Raw genomic sequence first — 21,799 nt, forward strand, 5'->3', positions numbered from 1 at the left:
TATTTTATCCATTCATATTTCTTCTTATTATCAAAATAATACCTTTAAATACTTTATGTAATCTAAACTTTTACTAAGTTGCATATATTACGTTGTTATATTTATTCTTTAGTTAAATTTATTTTTAATCTTGTGTTAAAGTCTTTTTTATCCTATAGTACTTATAATTTGATTCATGCATCTTAATTATTCTCTATGGAACAAAATAAACATTTTAAATATTTTTGAAATATAAATATTTAGTGCTCTACTTATATCACTTTTGTATATAATATTTACAGTGATTTAAAATGTACATATATTTACAATAATTTTATATTTTAAAATGAATAATACATATTTGCAAGCTAAAGCATGTTTATATTTATATATTTTTTTATTTTAAAATGAATAATACATATTTGCAAGCTGAAGCATGTTTATATTTTATTAATGAAGCTAGTGCTACTTAAATATTAATATAATATTTATTTATTTTATTATTAAAAATAATATTAAATTAAATATTTAATATTTAAATATAAGTTCCGCCCCGCCATTTTCGGGTCCTGGATCCGCCACTGCTTTCGGTTCGGCACGAGTTTTAATACAAAATTGGTAGAATAAGAGAGCGATAGACAGAAAAAGTAATTAAAGTATTATTAGTGGAGAATGAGCCATACCTTATTAGAATGAAAAAAGTTTCTAAAATTAGAAAGTGCATATTCTTGTAGGACGGACTAAAAAAGAAATAGTAAATATTCTTATGGAACGAAAGGAGTAATAGTTACAATGCTAATACGGATAAGTAGTAATGAGGGCATAACATTGAGCATATAAAAAGCTATAGGTGTATAAATGAGAACGTGTAAAAGAATAGGACTAAATATATTAATTAGAGAAATAAAATTGGATTCCTTGAAAAAAAACTCGCTTATTAATTTGTAAGCATAAACCCGAAATCCAGGCAAGGGCCCAATTTCATTCCTGGACCATGCGCTGGCCCAAGATATTGTTTTATTAGTACAGTACCTATTATTTTTTGTTTTGTCTTTATCCTACAATATTGTTTGATTATACTCCGTTATCTTTTTTTTATTAGAGGGAATGAAATTCTTACCGATGTTACAAATAAGGAAATTTTATTTACCATGCTTGGTCAATATCAATTTTAGTTTCTTATATAACTCTTATCATTGGATCACATTTCACTTTTTACGAAATTCTACTTATCATGCTTGGGTCGATATCAATTTAAGTTTCTTATTGAACTCTTATAATTGGATCTCGTTTCACTTTTTTACACGTATACATTGAATATTATGCTGCTAATTTCTGAATAAAAGCATTAAATGATGGCAAATCATGTTAGTGTTATGTGGAACTTTCTTTATAAGATCAGGAATCTCGTTTTAGATATAAAAGCTGCAAAGTAGAACAAATAACATCGACACCGACTTTGTTATTATCTATATCTATACTCATATAAGGAAAGAGTTTTGATACTGTTTTCAAAAATGTCATTGAGCTATGTTTTGAAGGAAACATCATAAATTGTTTAAAAAGTTTGGTTATTATATTTGAAGCATATTGTAAAAATTTATTTTAAAATCAAAACATAGATTTTTATCAAAAATAGAGTTAAAACATAAATTTATTAAAATACGAGTAAGATATATTCATTCATTAATACATGCAGTAGAGATAATAGCTTCTCAAGTTTTAAATCTCTAGAAATACCACATAAAAACGAGCAGGAACTTAATCTAGAATAGAAACAAAATCAATACTAACATAAACAATAAGATCAGAATACTTGAATTGATGAAAATCTATAATTGCTACATCATACTACAGCGAGGCCTGCGAGCGGCAATGCCACAAGGTATGGCGGTGGAACAGTGAGGCAGGTTGGCGGTAAGGTGGTGAAGTAGGCGAGGCAGGGCGAAGGCCTATTGAATTGAGAAAAGACGTTTTATCAACTGAGCTACGCTTATTGTCTTCTTATTTTAGTATGTTCATTGTACGGAATAAGTTCAAATAAACAATATGCCTGATTTTTGTAATTAAAAATTGAAGATAATTTATAGTAATAGAAATATCTAAGACTAAATCTAATATTTAAGAATAAAATAGAGAATTCTATAAGAGAAAAAAATAGGATGAAGCCTAATTTCTGTAATTAAAAATTGAAGATAATTTATAGTATTAGAAATATCTAAGAATAAATACAATATTTAAGTATAAAATAGAGAATTCTATAAGAGAAAAAATAGGATGAAAACTTTAGAACAAATACATAGATAGTTTATATATGTCTATTGTAAATATTTTGTAGATATTATGTTTTGCATATTTAGTTTTTTTTTTCTTTATTTTTGAATTCGAGTAATGATAAAGTGATATGTATTAAATTAGTTTTCGTAAAATTAATTGACCTGTGCATTGCACGGGAATAGATACTAGATTTTAATGGAATATTTAGAATTCTAACTAAAACAAAAACAACAACAAAATGGAATATTGTATTAGTATTAATTAGAATTTTTAATAAAACAGTTCATGAATCTCGCTATATATAAAAGCAAAGTGGCATAGAATAAGATTGGAAGTGACGTTGCTGATATTTTTATTAAGATTAGGACGCCATTGTCTATTCTTGGATGATGATTGGTTATCATTTTAATTTATTATTCTTTGGAATTAGAATAAAGACGAAATTGGACTATTGGAGAATATAATAATTAATTAATAAAATCGCTGGACACATCAATAGACAATAGCCCCACATGTGAGGATCAATCGAAAATAAAATATAATATATAATCATACATATATAGTAGGAGTAGTATAATTCTTAAATTAACAATTGGAAGATTTAATAAAAAATAATGCAATATAGTTAATTGAACTCTTATAATTTCTCTATCAGTTGAATTAGTTTCAGTATTAAATGGTGAGAAGTTAGTCAAAGATTCAAAGCAAATGCAATAACAAACAATTAAACTTGACGAAGTTAGTTTGCTTTACTCCTTTTTTTTTCTGAGATATACCGAGGTTAGTTAAATCGACCCAATCAATTTATATGGCAAAAGTCAGAATTAATATCGATGAATCACTCAATAATAATCAAAATTGACGAAATTTGTTTTGACATAATAATACTCCACTATAATTGAGCAAGTTGTAGCATAAAATTTGTGTTGGTATAATTTTATGCCACATTGCATCTCTTTTGTTAAAATACTCTTCTACCCTCATAGTATAACATATATTAATTCAAGGAACAAAATACAATTATTAATATTTGAAACACAGTTCGATTGATTTAAATAAATAGTAAAAAATAAAATTAGGATTGGAAATTTCTACTCCATCAATTAACTTCAATCTAACATGATTTTGTTGGAGCCACGAATACTTAAATAACGAAAATTAGAAAATAAAATGATAATCATTAATTTAATTGTATGACATTTTTCATTTTTATTCGATACTTAGCAAAATTGCAGGCTTGCAGCTATCATGGTATGGTTTTATTATATTCCTATGTGAAAAAATTGGGAATGAAATGTAGACACTAGTTGAATTAAGTCGTACTATAAAATATGAGACCAAAATAAATACTAGTACGATAAAAAAAAAAGATGAATAGATCTAATGATCGAATAAATGACTTCCACGTGCTTAATTGGTTTCAGTGGATCATAGAGCATCACGTGGCGCCACATCAGCTTTTTTCTCTATTACATGGAAAACAAAATTTATAAATTTTATCCACTCTTTTATCATCCACAGGAAAACAAAATACAGATTACAGAGCATTTACATTGAAAAACACATGACCCACGAAAATGAAGATAAAAAAGAGATAAATCCAAAATACTGAATTACTTGCAATTTCATTTGTTTTAAATTATCTAAAAGTTTAAAACTATTATATTAACTGAATTGCTTCGATTTAGATACAGAAAACAAAAGTACAAAACCCCATATAAAGTTTCACAAAATGATTATACCGGTGCTTTTCTTTTGTACTTTAAGTTCAAATCTCAATTCATTCATCTCAGATTCTCAGATATATAAAAAATCTTTATATATAGAGCTACAATTATTGAAATTAGAGAGAATGTAATTGTAAATACGAACCAATGAACCATCAAATTAATCTATAAATGTTAGACGTATTTAAAGATTCTTTAATTTTCTTCTGCGTCCGATATTTAAACATCCACTTTTACAAAATCTTATAATTCCTACGATTAAATATCGCGTTGAATTTATAATTGTAGGTTGATCAAGTCATGGTGAGCAGCGGCTTGATCAAGTCATTCAAGCAACTTGATCAAGCCAACCCAAGCAGTCTGATCAAGTCAACCCCACAACGTCCATACAGATTCGACCCCCACACACAACAAGAATTGATGAGGAAGAGGGTTTAACGTATATTTAAATCTAAACAGGTTGGTTTGTAGTCCGTTAGATGAAGTTTGAATGTAAACCGTTGATCAAGAATTTGTTGATCAAGATAGTTAGTCAGTTCTGTTTTCTTCTCTCGGTTAAATAGCAGACTTGAGAGGTAGTTTTGTAATCGATTTCATTCAGCTTAAATAAAGAAGATCTCTTTCTCAATTCTCTCTCAATATTCCAAATTCAGATTCCAAAGAAGTTAACAATTGGCGCCGTCTGTAGGAAGCGCAAGCAATCAGATCGAATTGCGGCTTGATCTTTGGAATCGAATCCGCGGTAAAGATGGCGGCGAGGTTGGAAGCGGAAAAGTTCACCGACAAGAACGACTTCGGTCTATGGAGAATGAAGATGCGCGCGATGCTCATTCAACAAGGGCTGTCGGCTGCGCTCGATGAAGAGAAGGAGGATGCAGAGACCGATCTTGATGAGAAGGCGGTCATCAAACGAGCTGACATTCTGGCCAGAGCCAACAACGTAGTGGTTCTGTGCTTGAGTGATAAAGTGCTCAGAGAGGTCGCGAAGGAGAAGACGGCGGCCGGAATTCTAAAGAAGCCGGAGAACTTATATCTCACAAAGTCCCTAGCCAATCGGTTGTATATAAAGCAACGTCTCTACTCATATAAGTTCTTGGAAAATAAGGCGGTAATCGAGCAACTTGAAGACTTCAACAAAGCCATTGATGATTTAGAGAACATCGACGTGACGATTGGCGATGAAGATAAAGCGATACTTCTACTCAATGCTCTCCCTAAATCCTATGATCACCTACGAGATGCCATCATGTATGGTAGGGAGGGGACTATCACGTTCTTGGAGGTTCAGTCTGCCTTGAGAGCTAAGGAGTTACAATCCTCTGGTTCAAAGCATATTGACTCTACATCTGAAAGCTTGAATAGCAGAGGATCAAAGGGCAAGAAACCGTTCAAGAAAAAGTATGAAGCGGCCAAGCAGCCTGTGAATGACAAGAAAGAAACCAGGGTGTGTTACTGGTGCAACAAACCTGGCCACCTTAAGAAGGACTGTTTTGGGTGGAAAAAGAAACAAACTACACATGGAAATCAAGGAGCAAGCACCTCTGATTGCATTGAATCAAATGATGCAGTAGAAGTCTTGAATGTTATGGAAACCATTGATGGTGCTTCTTGGATTATGGAAAGTGGTTGCAGCTTCCACATATGCCCGAATCAGGATTGGTTTGAGACTTTACTTGATTCTGATGGTACTGTCACTCTTGGAAATAACCAAGTGTGCAGTGTAAAAGGCATAGGATCGATCAGACTCAGAATGCAAGATCAATCAATCAAGGTTTTCAGTGATGTTAGGTTCATACCAGAAGTCAAGAGGAACCTGATATCTCTCGGATCATTGGAACAGAAGGGCTGCTCTTTCTTGTCAAAGGAAGGAAAAATGCAGGTCAAGAAAGGGGAAAATGTGATCATGACAGCCGAGAGGAGATGAAGCTTGTACTATCTTTATGCTTCAGTAATCAAGATCCAGAAAGGTGGTGAGTAGCTGAATCTGGTGAAGCTCCCTAGCTTGAGAGTATGGCATGAGAGGCTGGGTCATCCTGCAATAGGAAATGTTAAAGAACTAGTCAAAAAACAAGTGATCTCGGCTGATGAGTCAGAAGAAATTCATCCTTGTCAAGACTGCATCAGAGGCAAAGCTAAGAAGTTGCCCTATCCCACTGGTAAACATACTTCTTCGTCTCCATTGGATTATGTGCATAGTGACTTGTGGGGACCTGCTTCTGTGAATACCATTGGGGGAGGGAGATATTACATGAGTTTGATTGATGATTTCTCTAGAAAAACATGGATTTACATTTTGAAAGAGAAATCAGAAGCTCTTGCAAAATTCAAGGAATGGTGTGATGAAGTGGAGCTTGAGAAAGGCTGTAAGGTGAGATGTCTCAGAACAGATAATGGACTAGAATATGTGTCCAAGGCCTTTAATGAATTCTGCAAGCAAAGAGGCATAAAAAGACATAAGACAGTTCCTATGAATCCTCAACAAAATAGAGTGGCTGAGAGGGCTAACATAACTATTGTTGAGAGAGTGAGATGTATGTTGTTATCTTTTGGCTTGGGAAAGAAGTTCTGGGGTGAAGCAGCTTCTACTGCAGTATACCTAATGAATAGATGCCCTTCTAGCCACATTAATGGTGACACTCCAGATTATAGGTGGTATGGCAGGAATGCAAGTTATGACAACCTGAAGATTTTTAGCTGTAAAGTGTTTGCTCATGTGAAGTAAGGAAAGTTGGATCCCAGGCATTAATGTGTGTGATGCTGGGATATCAAAAGGGAGTCAAGGGGTACAAGTTGTGGTGCATAGAGCCAGAGAATTACAAGGTGATCATTAGCAGAGATGTGATATTTTTAGAGAGGGACATGCCTTTTCTGAATAAAGGAGATGCTAATGCTGATGGAGTAAGGATAATGGCTAATGATGGTGCTGAGTTTGAGGTGGAGCCTGCAGAGAAGCAAGATCAGATTCAAAATGATAGTGATTCTGATGCAGGAGCAACTGGAGATTCTGGTGTTGATCCTGATACTGCTCATGATGTGAATAGTGGTCTAAGTGGCTATCAGTTGGCCAGAGACAGAGTGAGAAGAACTCACAAGCTACCAATCAGGTTTTATGAGTATGAGACAGTGTTCTATGCTCTGATTGCTGCAGAAGAGATAGAGCTTGAGGAGCCCCTCACATATAAGGAGGCCATGAAAAGCAAGGATAAAGAGAAGTGGCTGCAGGCAATGAAAGAGGAGATGGACTCTCTCACAAGGAACAAGACTTGGGTCCTTGTGGATAAAATTGAAGGCAGAAAGCTAGTCACTTGCAAATGGATTTTCAAAAGGAAAATTGAGGCTGATGGTTCAATCAGGTTTAAGGCCAGGCTAGTGGCAAGGGGGTTTACCCAAGATGGCATTGATTACAACGAGGTGTTTTCCCCTGTTGTAAAGCATAGCTCCATCAGAATGCTGCTGTCAGTTGTTGCAAAGAATAATTGGGAGCTTGAGCAAATGGATGTGAAGACAGCTTTCCTCAATGGGGATCTAGAGGAGACTATATATATGGTGCAACCTGAGGGCTTTGCTGCTCCAGGACAAGAAAGAAAGGTGTGTAAACTGATCAAGAGCATCTATGGTCTTAAGTAAGCAAGCAGACAGTGGCACAAGAAGTTCAACTCACATATGATAACCTGTGGTTTTATTAGATCCAAATTTGATTCTTGTGTGTATTTCAAGAAGAAAGGTGGAGTACCAGTAGCTTATCTACTATTGTATGTAGATGATATGCTCATTGCTGGATCAAGTATGAAGGAGGTAGAGCAAGTGAAGGAAGATCTGAGGTCTGGTTTTGATATGAAGGACCTCGGACCTGCCAGAAAGATTCTGGGAATGAACATAGTGAGAAACAGGAAGAAGGGAGCTATATGGCTGGGTCAATCTGATTATATACTGAAGATGTTGAAGAGGTTTAGGGTTGATAACATGAAAGAAAATGTAACTCCTTTAGCTCAACATTTCAGATTGTCAGTAGATCAAAAACCTCAAAGTGAAGAGGAAAGAAGGGAAATGAAACTGATTCCCTATGCTAATATAATTGGCAGTGTGATGTATGCAATGGTTTGCACAAGGCCAGACATTGCATATGCTATCAGCACTACAGGCAGATTCATGGCTGATCATGGAAGAGAACATTGGTTAGCTTTGAAGTGGATGCTGAAATACATGAAAGGTGCTGCAAAGTTAGGAATTCTGTATGAAGGAAATCAGACTTCAAATGGTGATGCCTTACTTGGCTTTTGTGACTCAGATTATGCTGGAGATATAGACAATCGAAGGTCACAGTCAGGCTATGTGTTTACAATGTATGACTCTGCAATAAGTTGGAAATCAAGTCAGCAAAATGTGGTAGCATTGTCCACAACTAAGGTTGAATATTTGGCTCTTGCAGCAGCTATCAAGGAGAGTTTCTGGCTGAAAGGTCTTGCAGCGGAACTGGGGGTGATCCAGAAATGCATTGCAATCGGTTGTGATAGTAGTAGTGCAATAGCTCTTGCGAGACATCAAGTGTTTCATGAGTGAAGTAAACACATAGACGTGCGCTTACACTTCATCAGAGAAAAGATTGAAGATGGAGAGGTGGAGGTGTTTAAAGTGAGCACGAAGGTGAATCCGGCTGATATGCTTACTAAAGCTTTGCCTAGAGAAAAGATTGAGCTTTGTACAAAGCTGATCATGCTGCAAACTAGTGGTGAAGCTGATTGAGTGAAGGTGGAGATTTGTAGGTTGATCAAGTCATGGTGAGCAGCGGCTTGATCAAGTCACTCAAGCAACTTGATCAAGCCAACCCAAGCAGCCTGATCAAGTCAACCCCGCAACGTCCATACAGATTCGACGCACACACATAGCAAGAATTGATGAGGAAGAGGGTTTAACGGATAGTTAAATCTAAACCATTGGTTTGTAGTCCGTTAGATGAAGTTTGAATGTAAACCGTTGATCAAGAATTTGTTGATCAAGTTAGTTAGTATGTTCTGTTTTCTTCTCTCGGTTAAATAGCAGACTTGAGAGGTAGTTTTGTAATCGATTTCATTTAGCTCAAATAAAGAAGATCTCTTTCTCAATTCTCTCTCAATATTCCAAATTCAGATTCCAAAGAAGTTAACAGTAATTATGTCCATATATCACTACTTTAACAATAATTATCCATCTAAAGAAAAGCTTAACTTGTTGCCGTAGATTTCTGAATATTGACTTGAATGGATAGGATAAATTGATGAATAGAAGATTGATTATGTAAAAGATAAGATAATGAAACAAATTCACAATTAATTAATTCATTGAATTAGTTAGCTTGAAGTATTTTTATATAGCCACCTGACCAATCATACTAAACTTTATATCGTACGAAGTATTTTAATCACAAGTGGATATTTAATTCTAAAGTGCTTCCTATTTGTAAATGACGTCGAAAATGTTGTGTAAAGTACTCCAAATTCTTTCGACAATAGCAATATATCAATGTAAAAAAAAGGATTTTCACAAAAAATTAATAATTATATCAAACTGAATGTATCCAACAGAAAAAAATCCCCAGTTTAGGTTACAATTTTATTTTATTTGAACAGGCAGCTGAAGTTACAAATAGTGTTAAATTTAAAATAGTGATAAGCAAAAACATTATGGAAAAATAGGGAATATTCGGGGAAACCAAAAGAGCAGATTCCTAAATTGAAAAGTATTGGTAGAAATCAGAGTTGGACAAGATGAATAGACACGCCACGGTCCACGGATAAGATCGTCTAACATACAATACTGTAAATAATAAAATTAATTTTTAATTAAATTCAAATTAATTTAAAATTTAAGGATATTATGTACATGTATAATTTATGTACATTTTTTTTCTTTGTATATTAAGTGGTGAGGGTAAATGGTATATTCATTATGAAGATAATTTTTGTAAAAATAAAAATATAACATCTTTAATAAAAGAAACTAAAAAAATATGACATTTATTATCGGATAGAAAACAATTGTGAGAAAATACCATAAACACTGATGCGTACGCAATTTAAGACAAGGACCTTTAATTGATTCGTCGCACCATGTCTTTTCTCTCCTTTTTTTTCTCTCATCCAAAAATATAAACCTCATTTATCAACTAAAAAGAAAAAGAAAACACGAAAGTCTACTTCCCAATTAAACAAATATCTAGTAGCCCTACCGCCTTCTATTTTACTACCTCCCTCCCCTAAATATTATCTCACTTTGACCCGACACAAATTTTAAGGAATATAATAGAAGTTGAAAAAATTAGTGGATTGTAGGTCCTACTTTTATATATTAGTTTTATGATAAAATGTGAGTAAGAATGAGTTAATGGAATATGAAGTCCACTATAAAAAATGGTAAAAAGTAAAATGAGACAGACTTTGAAGGATGAACGAAAATAGAAAAATGAAACAAACTTTCAGTGAGGTAGTAATTCTTAGATAATGTGGTAACATGAAAGTCTAATTCTACTACATCCATATTAAATCTGTCGAGTTATGAACAATCTTTGGAAACTTTGGCAGTCTATATACATATAGACAACAACTTACCAAAAAAAGTTTAAAGTACTTATCTACACAACATAATGTCTATATGAACACACGTTCTTAAATTTTAAAATATTGCAATTAAAATATATCGTTTATAATGTAATTATTTTTTTCACCAATAAAGCTATATTGTTTTAAAATTTAATAGTATAATGATGCCGTTTTATATGTATATGTACATGTAATTTAATGTTGTTGTTTTGTTTTATACATATAATTTAATTCAATTACATTAAAAATTGTTATTGACATTTTTTATTTTATAATTTTTATAAAAATTAAAGCTCAATTTATCATTTTATTCATTTTAAAAAATTGAGAATATATTATACTACTATCAAACAAACTTTTATTTAAAAATTGAACTATATTTATCTCATGATTTGTTTAGAAAATTTAACAAAAATACAAGCTATAGAAGAATAAATTAACAATAAACTAAAAACTAAACTATGAAATGGTTAAATGAAATTTTATTTGAAAAGTTATATGAGTAGTACTATATAAAATTATAAATTATTTCATAATTAAATATAGTATTGAATTTGTAGTATGTTAATTAATACCATGATAATTAATTCATAATATAAATTAAAGTAGATTTCTTAAAATAACAGTGTCCCAAAATATCCAAAGTTATTTATTAAGGTAAATTAGTAAATTATAACTCTAAAAGTGGAATCAAATCAAAAAATTAATTTGATCAAAATCTAAATTTTAGGATATTATGCACACAATTAACGTAAATTTGTTTTTCTATAATTAATTAGCATTTCCCAAATCGTAATACTATAGTTTGATTGAACGTGCAATCTACGTCACATATGGATTAGTTTTATGTGAAAAATGTCATTCCACTGCCCACAGAAATGAATGCGTGTGTATATAATATAAAGAAATTGTATGTTGATTAGCATTTCTTTGCCTCATTTCTTTGATTCCATAATTGCATTCACAAAGTTTCAGCTCTTTAACAAAAACTATCGAATTTATTGACTGTTTATTCAATTATTAGAGGATTGAAACTACTATTATAAAAGGCCTCTCCCCAAACAATTCTCTATTCATACAATTCATTTCAAACAGCCTCCCCTTTTGAAAACTGCTCTGTTTAGTTTCTCCCTGGCTTTTCACATTGCTCCGAAAAATCAATATAAAGCTTCCCAATTCTTTAAATTTTGCATTCGAAACCTGAAATTAAATCTCGAAATTCATTTTTGGTTGGATTGAGATAAAAATTTCACCTTTTCCCTTTCTTCGTCTGAGATTAAAATGGCTGCTGCTCTGGGATGCGCCTCTGCGTCTGGTTATTGGGCTCAATTAAGGGATAATGATTTGTCAAGAAAAAATTTGGGGAATCGTAATAAAAGAAAGGGATTTAGGGTATCTTGCATCTCCTCTGCTGCTGTGTTTGATTCTTACAAGACTTTGAGGATTCAACCAGGTGCATCTGAATCCGAGGTTAAGAAGGCCTTCAGACAGCTTGCTCTTCAGGTTTATTTTCCAATCATTTCTACTAATTCATTGCCTATTTGTTATGGCTGAAATGATCAAGAATTCATTGAATCATATTGTCTTGTTTCGTCAATTTATTTCGTTTTAAATAAGCTGGGTATCTAGTTTTTTTAATGAATATATTTTCATTTAGTAGTACATGTTTTTCCTTCGGTTTGACTATTTCAAGTGATCTAAAGAAAATTCTCACACATAATATGCAAAAAAAAATATTTTACTTGATAACCGTTATAATCCGAATATTAACGAATTAATAAATCTATGAATTTTTGGTAAAGAAAATTTTTGAGTTATTAATCTTTACTTAATTTAATCTCGTTGCAGTATCACCCTGATGTCTGCAGAGAAAACAACGGCGGAAACCAATTCCACATAATTAATGAAGCATATGATGTAAGTCACCATAATAGATTATCTCTCTGAATTTTAAAATTTTATGAATATTACAATTTGGGAATGAGTTGATTAGATTAGTTATGTGGATTTTTTGGCTACACACTTGTCTTGATAAGCATCATTGTACATTTTCCTCATTTACGAAGGGTCGTTGTTTTGTTTTCTTTTTTGTATGTACTCTTTTTAATATTTGACCTTATACTTATGCTTGATGCTTCTTTTTATTACTTGACCTTATTAAATAAAAAGGTTTGATGTTACAATAAATCTAATTTCTATATTAATTGAGCAGTTTGCGAGTCGCTCTCAATGACCTACCCACAATAGTAAACTGATCACCATTTGTAATTGCAAATTGCACACTAAGTACTTTGGTTGAATTACAATTTTTTAGTAATAAAACTATGTTATGATATTTATTCTATTTTTTTGGGGGAATAAAAAACTATGTAAATTCATCAGCTCACCATAAAATCAAAATACTTGTAATTATTTTCTACAATAATCTAGTTTAAAATATAGTCCCAAAGTATGATTGAATGTTGGTGGTGCAGATTGTGATGAGCAATTTGCGAGGAGAGAGAGCGGAGGCGGAGGAGGAAGATGAGGAGATGAGGGGAATGAACGATCAAGATTGGGATCTGTGGGAGGAATGGATGGGATGGGAAGGAGCTGGAATCAGAGATTACTCTTCTCACATCAATCCTTACATCTGAATTTCTCATCTTTCAAAACAAGAAAAACCCAACATCTTTCGCAATGTTTACTTGTAAAGATGTTCGAGGTTACTGTATATACCCCTCTGTTTCATGTACACCTAAAACAATTTCAATCACAATTTCTGTAAATTGTTTTTTCTCGAATTTCTGTATTACTACTCTGTAAATTATTATATTTAACCCCTGCCATTATGATTTAATGATTTATGATTATATTAGTAAATCAAAACCACATTTTTGGGAAGCAAGCGTGTTCAGAAACCACAACCGCCACTAGTTTGGGGATTTGTTTTAGTATTATCCTATTTTATGATTTTACTGTAAGGTCATAAGTTCAAATCCAATCACTGATTTTGGATTGAGTATTAGGTCTGTTAAGTTTGATTTTTCTATTTATGATATTAAACCCAGATAGGTTGAAATTAGAAGTTTCATAATTGAAAATCTGTGATTGGTCGTGGATATGATAGAATTGTTGATCTTAATCTGCAGTGATGTCGTCGTCTTATTCACGACTTTTAAAAATCTTGTGTTCTTTGCAGTTCTGGATTTTGTGTGCTTCTCACTTTTTTTTTTCTGGTTGGGGTTTCTGGGATAAAACAGTGCGATTTTTATGTATTTTAATAGTGACCATGAATAATTGCCCAATAAATATTTTTATATATTTCTTATAGATCGGGATAATTCTTGATATTTAAAGTGATATTGACCGGTATATATGTGGTGTGGTATGTAATTAATTTTAGTTTTATACTATTGATAATTTAGTAATTAATGGAAGATCTAGTGACTGAAAAATGAACAAATTTTGGGGTCAGTTTTCAGCTAAATCGTATAGTTTTTTTTCGAGCGAGAAAAATCTATTAGGTGGAATATATATCTCATCAATTCAAAATTCATCCATCATTATCAACAGCTTCATAATTGTATTATTTGATTTTCAATAGTGAAATAGAAAACCAAATATTGCCAAATTTAGAAAGTAAAAAATAAACCGAATCTGTGATTATTTTAGCTTAGTTTTACTTTTTTCCCAGTATTTTTTATGTGACCCTTATCTTATCTTATCTGTTTCACAAATCACAATACTTTCTTTTGTGGGCATCCATCCCCAAGGAACAATCGTGACCTTCTCATCATTAAAAAATGAATAAATTTTAAAAAGGAAAAGTAAAGCGTATAACCTATATGCAAGTACTTAGAAATACGAAAATAAATAGACTTATTGCATTTGGAAAGGATGGTTACCAGATACAAGTCCAATAAGTAAAATTGAGAAGATTATTATTTAACTATTTAAGGAATCGATCATATACGTAATCCAAAAGAATTACTCCCTATTCAACAAAGAAAATGGATTTCAGTCCTTTTAGCCAAAATCCCTATTGTAGACTGTATCATATACCTCAAAAGTAATGATCAGATTATATGTTCCTCAAATCTAAATCATTATTACCATAATTTCACTCACTGTCCGGTCCCATAGATACAATTATTGGGGGTGGTTTGCATCATTTATCCTTCTCTTTTCATATTCAATGAGACCATTATTTAATTAGTAAATTTATTTACTACAATAAGTATTTTATCAAAATTGTGTTGATTTAAAATATTGTGATATAGAGATACACTAACCGGACGTAATACAACCCAATGAAGAATAGAGAAATTAAACAGAAATAAATTGAAATGAAAATAGAATTATCAAAAACTATAAACCGTAGATGTAATTTGTAAGCCGAGTCTATGAGTCATCTTTCCGCAAGACGAGATACGCCCCGGTAGTGCTATCGGATTGGCGTGTCGTCCCCAAAGATAAAACGGCTTCGTCTTGTTCATTGCAGTACCGCAAACGGAACAAGCTCCGGCGAACTGGATGATAGCGAGAGCAGAGCTTCGACGGAAGACTATGCAGAGAGAGGGAACTATGAAAAATGATATGCAATATATTGTGTAGAGAATGAAATGGATGCAAGCCTTTTTATAGGCCAAGTCCACTCATTTGAATTGATGGAGTCAACACCTATTATGTGTGTCATGATGACTTGATTGTAACCGTCGGGGGTTACAAGCCGTTACGGACGTTACAAACGTCAACCATGGAGCATGAACCTGGACGGATGTATCTAGACACCTCTCACGTAGTTGTTCATTCCAGAAATGTATCTGGACGACCCGATCAATGTGCACGCATTCTACGAAGCTCTGTCCGTGTGCTAATTTGCCACATTGTTTTGTCTACGTGTCTAAAATAGATAAATTAATTAATTTCATATCTCCATATTGTGACGCCCCATAAATTTCGCGCCAGGATTTGAAGCATAATTTTTTTTTTCTCAATGGAAATGAAGGATTTTTTTTTGCGTTGGAGATAATAATAATTTTCGACATGGAACTCAATGGATTTTTTTAGCAAGCAACTAGTTGAATTCAATTTCAAAGGATGACTTAAGTAGCATCTCATTTTATCACGTTGGACAAAGTACTCGGAATTTGTGAATCAAGACATCACCTTGGAAAATACAAACGTTGGGAGATGAAATTTCCAATAAATTACAATTGAAAGAAAGTCAAAAGGATCTCCAATTGGAAATAGAAATAAGAGAAGATGCTAAGAGTTATCAAATGATATACTATACATATACATAAGGGAATGTATGGACGTGTATAATGTTTATGTATGCATGGGAATTTGCAAGTCATAATTTAACTCTTTCCCAAACAAGAAATTCAAGAGACACACTTTACAAGGAAGAATTCCATCTTTCATGGAAAAAGGTTCATTAAAATTTTGGGGAAGAAGACATATCTACTTTACAAAAGCTATCCTACATAGAGAGCTAGCTATAAAGGGGCAAGGAAACAATTGCTATGAACTACATAAATCCTTGAGGATTTCCTCCACACCCATCTCGATTCCATACATCACTTTATGCCAAGAGGTCAATTTGTAGTCTCCTAGAGATAGCACGAGTTGTCCTTCCACCTGCCAAGGAAATTCCCAAAAATAGTTAGATTTCTTCTTCAACAAAAACCGAGGGAAAATGTTATTCAAGAAAATGGTAAGGAGCCATTTAAGATCTTGCAAGAGTGTCTGTCACTACTCTCCTACAAAGCCAAGATGGAGACAAGGAATGAGATATCCCAAATCTTTCCAAAGTGGAAGCAATGACAATTGGACGAAGAATGGTGAGATCATCTCCTTAACCAAAAGAGTGAAAGTCCTTTTTTCCCACATGAGAAATTAAGGAACGAGATCAACAAGTATAACTCTTTCCAAGATTTTCATCAAGAAGGTAGGAAGGCCTTTTTAACAAATTCAAAAGAGAGATGAACATAGAGAAATTATACTCCCAAAAATCTGCCACAAAGGGACAAAGAAATCGGCTATATAAACAACACCAATCCACACTTCCTTCACCCTCTTTATCACTTAGAAAATTTCATCGGAGAATCAGCAAGAAGTGAGAGGAGATGGAGGAAACACTCGAACATCACAACAATTAAGGAATCACCAAAGCAAGGTAATTCTCCCCAACATCTTTTACGAAAATAACATTCATATAGATCCCAACATAGCAATTGTAAGATAGGACATAGAGAACATAGAAGTAGCATCAATCAACAGTTAGTACCAACATCAAGATCAAGCCTTTAATCACAACCATTGCCCATGCTTCTAAGATCACACATAGTTGCTGCCGAAAACTCGAACATAAAGAATTAAGTTTTAGTAGAAGTTAGAGGACTTAGCTTCAAGCCGAAGGGTTGCCCCACGACCTCCGACAGCGGCTAAGCCACGAGGGCAGCCGCGCGGACTCCTCGGCGGTAGCAACGGCGAAAACTCGAACATAAAGAATTAAGTTTTAGTAGAAGTTAGAGGACTTAGCTTCAACCTGAAGGGTTGCCCCACGACCTCCGACAGCGGCTAAGCCACGAGGGCAGCCGCGCGGACTCCTCGGCGGTAGCAACGGCGAAAACTCGAACATAAAGAATTAAGTTTTAGTAGAAGTTAGAGGACTTAGCTTCAACCTGAAGGGTTGCCCCACGACCTCCGACAGCGGCTAAGCCACGAGGGCAGCCGCGCGGACTCCTCGGCGGTAGCAATGGCGATCACAAGAGCCGACAGCGACGAGCGGAAAGGTGGCGGAGACCAGCGCCAACCAACTGCGCGATGCCGAGCTGAGCACAGCGACAGAGACAACGATGCCGCCGAGAGGGAACCTGCCGCTGTGAGGGTACGATGGTGGTGGCAGCAGCGGCTCCTGGTCCGGCACGGATTCGCCGCTGGGACGGCGTCGGAGGCTAGCTGCGGAGTCGCAGAGAGAGAGAGAAAGCTCGATGGTGAGAGAAACAGAGAGAGATATGGAGAAAACCGATGGGAATCACCGGCGATAGGGAGCGTGATACAAGACATTAATGCCATATCTTCCATATCTTTTATTTAGTTATATTTTGATTCATAGTATCTTTTCATATAATGTTTTCTTGTTCTATAAGCTAGTATTCTAGTATTATAAATAGGGATAGGTTGTTATCATTTGATTCATTCAACCAATTAATGAAATCAGTATTTCGCCCAACTTGGCATGAATCACAAAACTCTAATTCTCTATAGCTGCCGACGAGAACCTCTCTCGCGCCCAGCACCCCCTCTGCCGGAAGTCTTCGCCGACTCAAACCTCTTGGGCGCTCGACGACTACAGTCTCTGTTTCTTGTGTGTGTGGAATTCTGACGTTAAGGAAGGCTACCCTTAACAGAGCGTCGACGATTCGATCACTGATGGACGGCCGACGACTGTGGAGCTGTACGACGAGAGTGAGCTCGACGGGAGCCGGAGGCGGCGCTATGGAGAGCTGGCGACGGGTTTTTGAGAGAATGAGAAATTGAGAATGAGAATTGGAGAAGGAGAATTTGAGGAGAGATGAGGAGACGATGGAGGTGCTGCTTCTCCATCTTCAATTTTAGGGATTTGAGTTGAGGATGTAATTTTGGGAAGAAGAGAGGGACCGGCAGGTTGTTGAGGTAGTGAATGCTCCCCAATTTTATTTGGGCTAAGTGCACTAATTTTAGTTTGGGCTGATCCCAAATAAGTCTAAGTTGGGCCAGCAGAAATAAATGGAATGATGGGCTGCCTTGATGGATTAATTGAAGTTGATTTAATTAATTTAGTTGGAAAGTGGAGTATTGTTGAATGGAACGGGCCTTGAGAAATGATTAAGGATTTAATTTTTCTCCCTATCGTTGAGTAAGGAGGAACATGGCAGGTGGGCTAATTAGCATAATGTTGGACTTTAGTAACCAAGTGAAGTATTGGTTGTTTTAATTAGTAAGGCCAAGAGGATTCTCACTATTAAATTGGGCCAAGGAATTTAATTAAAAAGGAACAGGCCGATTACTTTTGTGGATGGACTATACTATTTATGCTAGTTCTTTTTTTTAAAGAGTTTGGACCAATTTATTAGTTAACAATGTGGACCGAGAATGGTTTATATTTTGGACAAGGACTAAAGTTAGTGTTGGGCCACTTGAATTATCATGGACTAGAATTTATATAAGTGGAGCTTAGAGCTGGATTATTTAGAAAAAAAGAGGTACAAATTTTCCTTTAGAGAATGAGGAAATAATGATGAAATTGGGGACGCGAAAGCCGACCGGCGTCGCTCGCGACGCCTTGGCCACCCTTAAGAAAATTCAAAGAAAAGATGTAGAAAGAGATTTTCCAAGAATCCATATTTTATTAAATAAATGTCCAAGTGGTTATTTTTGAGAAAATATAATTTCACCGAAATTAGTTAAGTGAGTAAGTAAATCCTGCAACTTAGTAAAGCCCAAGAAAGGATTAAAGATCCTATAAGACGAGACTAAGATATATGTGCTATCCAATAGGATGCATGCATTCTTTTCTCAAGAAAAATATTTCAAGTACTAATTGAGCGTGTTACGCTGTTTTTTTAAAAAGGATATTTTTGGCTCGGAGGCAAAGTAAGGCCGACGCGAGAATTTTAATTGAGGAGTAAACATATCAGGTGGCATTTCTTTTAATATCCAGCACATTAGTGTGGATATAAACCAAATACTTGTGAAATTATGAAATATCATCTTTTCTCAAAATGGAGTTGTGATTAATTTTCAAGTTGTTGTCATGCCATAAAATGTTTGTTTTCGAGGCCTATCTGTTGGACTGTATGTTAGTTGGATTTGGCTACGCCAAAACGTTATGATTTGGAATAGAGCGCGCGAGGGCTGTGAGCCATCCAAGAGGGTTAGCCGGCAATGGTGTCCGCGGAAGGTGGCCACCTTCCCGGCACGATGAATGATGAATGATGACTGATGAATGATGGAATGATGGAATGATGAACGATGAATGATGAATGATGAATGATGAATGATGGAACGATGAATGATGGAATGATGAATGATGAATGATGGAATGATGAAAGAACTTAGTCTGCAGACGAACTTTTAGCTCACAAATGAATTTAGTAAGCTCGGGCCTTTTAAGAAAACCCCCGTGTGTTAGTATTGATGGCTTGACAACTATATATAATGTATGTTTTGATTTTCGGCAAGTGCCCACTGAGTACTCTCGTACTCAGCCCTGCACGTATTTCTAAATGTGCAGATTAAGCAATAAGGTGGAGGCGTGCTGATCAGAGTCGATGCTACTTAAGTAAATAAGTGTGGATCTCTCGACGCTTCGTGTCTTCATACGCGAGGTTGTTCTTTGGACCTTTCCACTGCAGTTTGTTATGAGAGTATAGTGAACTCTCATCATCGAAACTCTGATTCATTTTGATGAAATGCTATTGTTATTCAAATCCTTGTAATCGAATACTTGGATCTTATCTTATCATATTGTTTGACTTTTCAATATGCAAGTTCTATCCTCATTTCTTTAAACCCTTTTATTAGTCGCATTTTATCCGCTTTTGCTATCCTTAGCAAAGCGCGGCCGTGACACATATATCGTGACATATTTTAATATATTATTTCTCACTCGCCGGGAATCGGTTTAGAGAAAGTGAATATACCACAATCATCTACTCGAAGCGTAGATCGATTATAAATTATTTAATTATTTTTAAAATTAAATAATCCGTCACTTGTACGACCCGGTCAATTGCGTTGACCGGACTACGATTCCAACATAATATACAATTTAAAAAGTTCAGTAATGTTTTAATTTGATATATTTGGAGAATCAAGGTAACGAGATCCTAGAAAGATAAAGGAAATCCTTAATCTTGATTTAGGATATCCTACGCATGTGAACGAGCGTGGCTTTTAAGTTTTATCACACATGTAGTATTACTCAGTGCTCTACTGCTCTTTGTCTCTCTCCCTTGGCCACTAGCTATTCTCAAACAATAAATCTACGTGACTAAATTTTCAAATGGTAGTGTTTGTAATTCACACATAATTTGTCTACTCAACTGTCTAAATATTATTGGATATTATAGTGATTTCACATATTTTGCGATTCTCATAGAACTCCACTGTTTTTATAGCAATGTAGAGAATTAGAAACTCCCTTCATAGTTCATACCATTAGCAACAATAAATTTCAAAAAATGTTTCATATGTGATTTGGGAACTTAACTTGTAGTAGAATTAAGTAAAAAATTAATATCAGCTTCCACCATCCATCAAATTTTTAGTATTAAAATATGAGTTGAGCTATATATTAAATCAACTTTAGTAAAGCATGGCATGAAAACTTTCTTGGATCCGTTATGTGTAGGCATAATGGGGTGGGACTATTAAGAACCAACCAACAACTCCCAATTGGGTAAATCTGATTTCAAAATGTCCAGCTCAGCAGCCCCTCTCCTCCAGCTCTCCTCCGCCGTGGTCCTCCTCCTGGTGTCCTCCTGCGCGGCCACCGACCACATCGTCGGCGCCAACAAGGGCTGGAACCCCGGCCTCAACTACACCCTCTGGGCCAACAACCACACCTTCTACGTCGGCGACCTCATCTGTACGTGTAACTATAGTTCCCCACCCCCTTTCATTTCTATTTCCTTATTTAATTAATCCTATTTTCAAATGTTGCAGCGTTTAGGTACCAGAAAACGCAGTACAATGTGTTTGAGGTGAACCAGACGGGTTACGATAACTGCACGACGGAGGGGGCCACCGGAAATTGGAGCAGCGGCAAGGATTTCATACTCCTCGACAAGGCCAAGAGGTACTACTTTATCTGCGGCAATGGCGGCTGCTTCAGCGGCATGAAGGTCTCTGTTCTTGTCCACCCCCTCCCGCCTCCGCCCAAGTCTTCCATGGCGGACCACACCTCTGCCGCAGCGGCGCCGATTGGAGTTTTGGGGGTGATTTTGGGTGCGTTGGTCTCTGCTTGTTTTGGATTAGGCTAGTGTGGGTGTGGCGATAGTGGTTGTGGTGTGTGCCTAGAAAGTTTTTCTTGTGTTTTTTATTTTTATTTTTATTTTTGCTCTCACTCTTCATTTATCCAATTGTTGTAAGTGTAAACTGTATCTCGACATTATGAATGATTTTGATTTATGAGATTTGATTATGTCGTTTTAGCTTTGAGTTGAGCTATTTATAAATAGACTCGATAAAATAAAATTTGCAACTTAT

The 21,799-nt window shown here is 34.9% G+C and overlaps 2 protein-coding genes across 4 annotated transcripts; both read left to right on the top strand.

Moving 5' to 3' along the window:
* The first annotated feature begins 11,458 nt into the window (after positions 1-11,458).
* Positions 11,459-13,441, top strand: LOC121749618 (chaperone protein dnaJ 8, chloroplastic-like). Of its 2 annotated transcripts, XM_042144198.1 has the most exons (3): positions 11,474-12,061; positions 12,407-12,475; positions 13,033-13,441. In XM_042144198.1, the coding sequence occupies exons 1-3, from the start codon at positions 11,840-11,842 to the stop codon at positions 13,192-13,194; spliced, it is 453 nt and encodes a 150-aa protein (XP_042000132.1). In that variant the 5' UTR covers positions 11,474-11,839; the 3' UTR covers positions 13,195-13,441. The 2 variants fall into 2 exon arrangements, with proteins under 2 accessions (XP_042000133.1, XP_042000132.1); XM_042144199.1 differs by lacking the exon at positions 12,407-12,475 and having other exon boundaries at positions 11,459-12,061.
* A 2,556-nt stretch (positions 13,442-15,997) lies between these two features.
* On the top strand, positions 15,998-21,744 carry LOC121747284 (lamin-like protein). 2 transcript variants are annotated; one of them, XM_042141292.1, is made up of 3 exons: positions 15,998-16,721; positions 20,943-21,179; positions 21,257-21,744. In XM_042141292.1, the coding sequence occupies exons 2-3, from the start codon at positions 21,008-21,010 to the stop codon at positions 21,571-21,573; spliced, it is 489 nt and encodes a 162-aa protein (XP_041997226.1). In that variant the 5' UTR covers positions 15,998-16,721; positions 20,943-21,007; the 3' UTR covers positions 21,574-21,744. The 2 variants fall into 2 exon arrangements, with proteins under 2 accessions (XP_041997226.1, XP_041997227.1); XM_042141293.1 differs by lacking the exon at positions 15,998-16,721 and having other exon boundaries at positions 20,686-21,179.
* Positions 21,745-21,799: the final 55 nt, after the last annotated feature.

The sequence above is a fragment of the Salvia splendens genome, chromosome 9 (genome assembly GCF_004379255.2).
Source record: "Salvia splendens isolate huo1 chromosome 9, SspV2, whole genome shotgun sequence".
In the NCBI taxonomy this organism is placed as follows: Eukaryota; Viridiplantae; Streptophyta; class Magnoliopsida; order Lamiales; family Lamiaceae; genus Salvia; species Salvia splendens.

What these genes read in the sequence shown, in the direction of transcription:
- LOC121749618 (XM_042144198.1), top strand. Translation starts at nt 11,840, where the DNA reads ATGGCTGCTGCTCTGGGATGCGCCTCTGCGTCTGGTTATTGGGCTCAA. An exon ending in TCAGACAGCTTGCTCTTCAG is followed by an intron (nt 12,062 to 12,406) that starts GTTTATTTTCCA and finishes ATCTCGTTGCAG; the next exon opens with TATCACCCTGATGTCTGCAG. An exon ending in TAATTAATGAAGCATATGAT is followed by an intron (nt 12,476 to 13,032) that starts GTAAGTCACCAT and finishes TTGGTGGTGCAG; the next exon opens with ATTGTGATGAGCAATTTGCG.
- LOC121747284 (XM_042141292.1), top strand. Translation starts at nt 21,008, where the DNA reads ATGTCCAGCTCAGCAGCCCCTCTCCTCCAGCTCTCCTCCGCCGTGGTC. An exon ending in CTACGTCGGCGACCTCATCT is followed by an intron (nt 21,180 to 21,256) that starts GTACGTGTAACT and finishes CAAATGTTGCAG; the next exon opens with CGTTTAGGTACCAGAAAACG.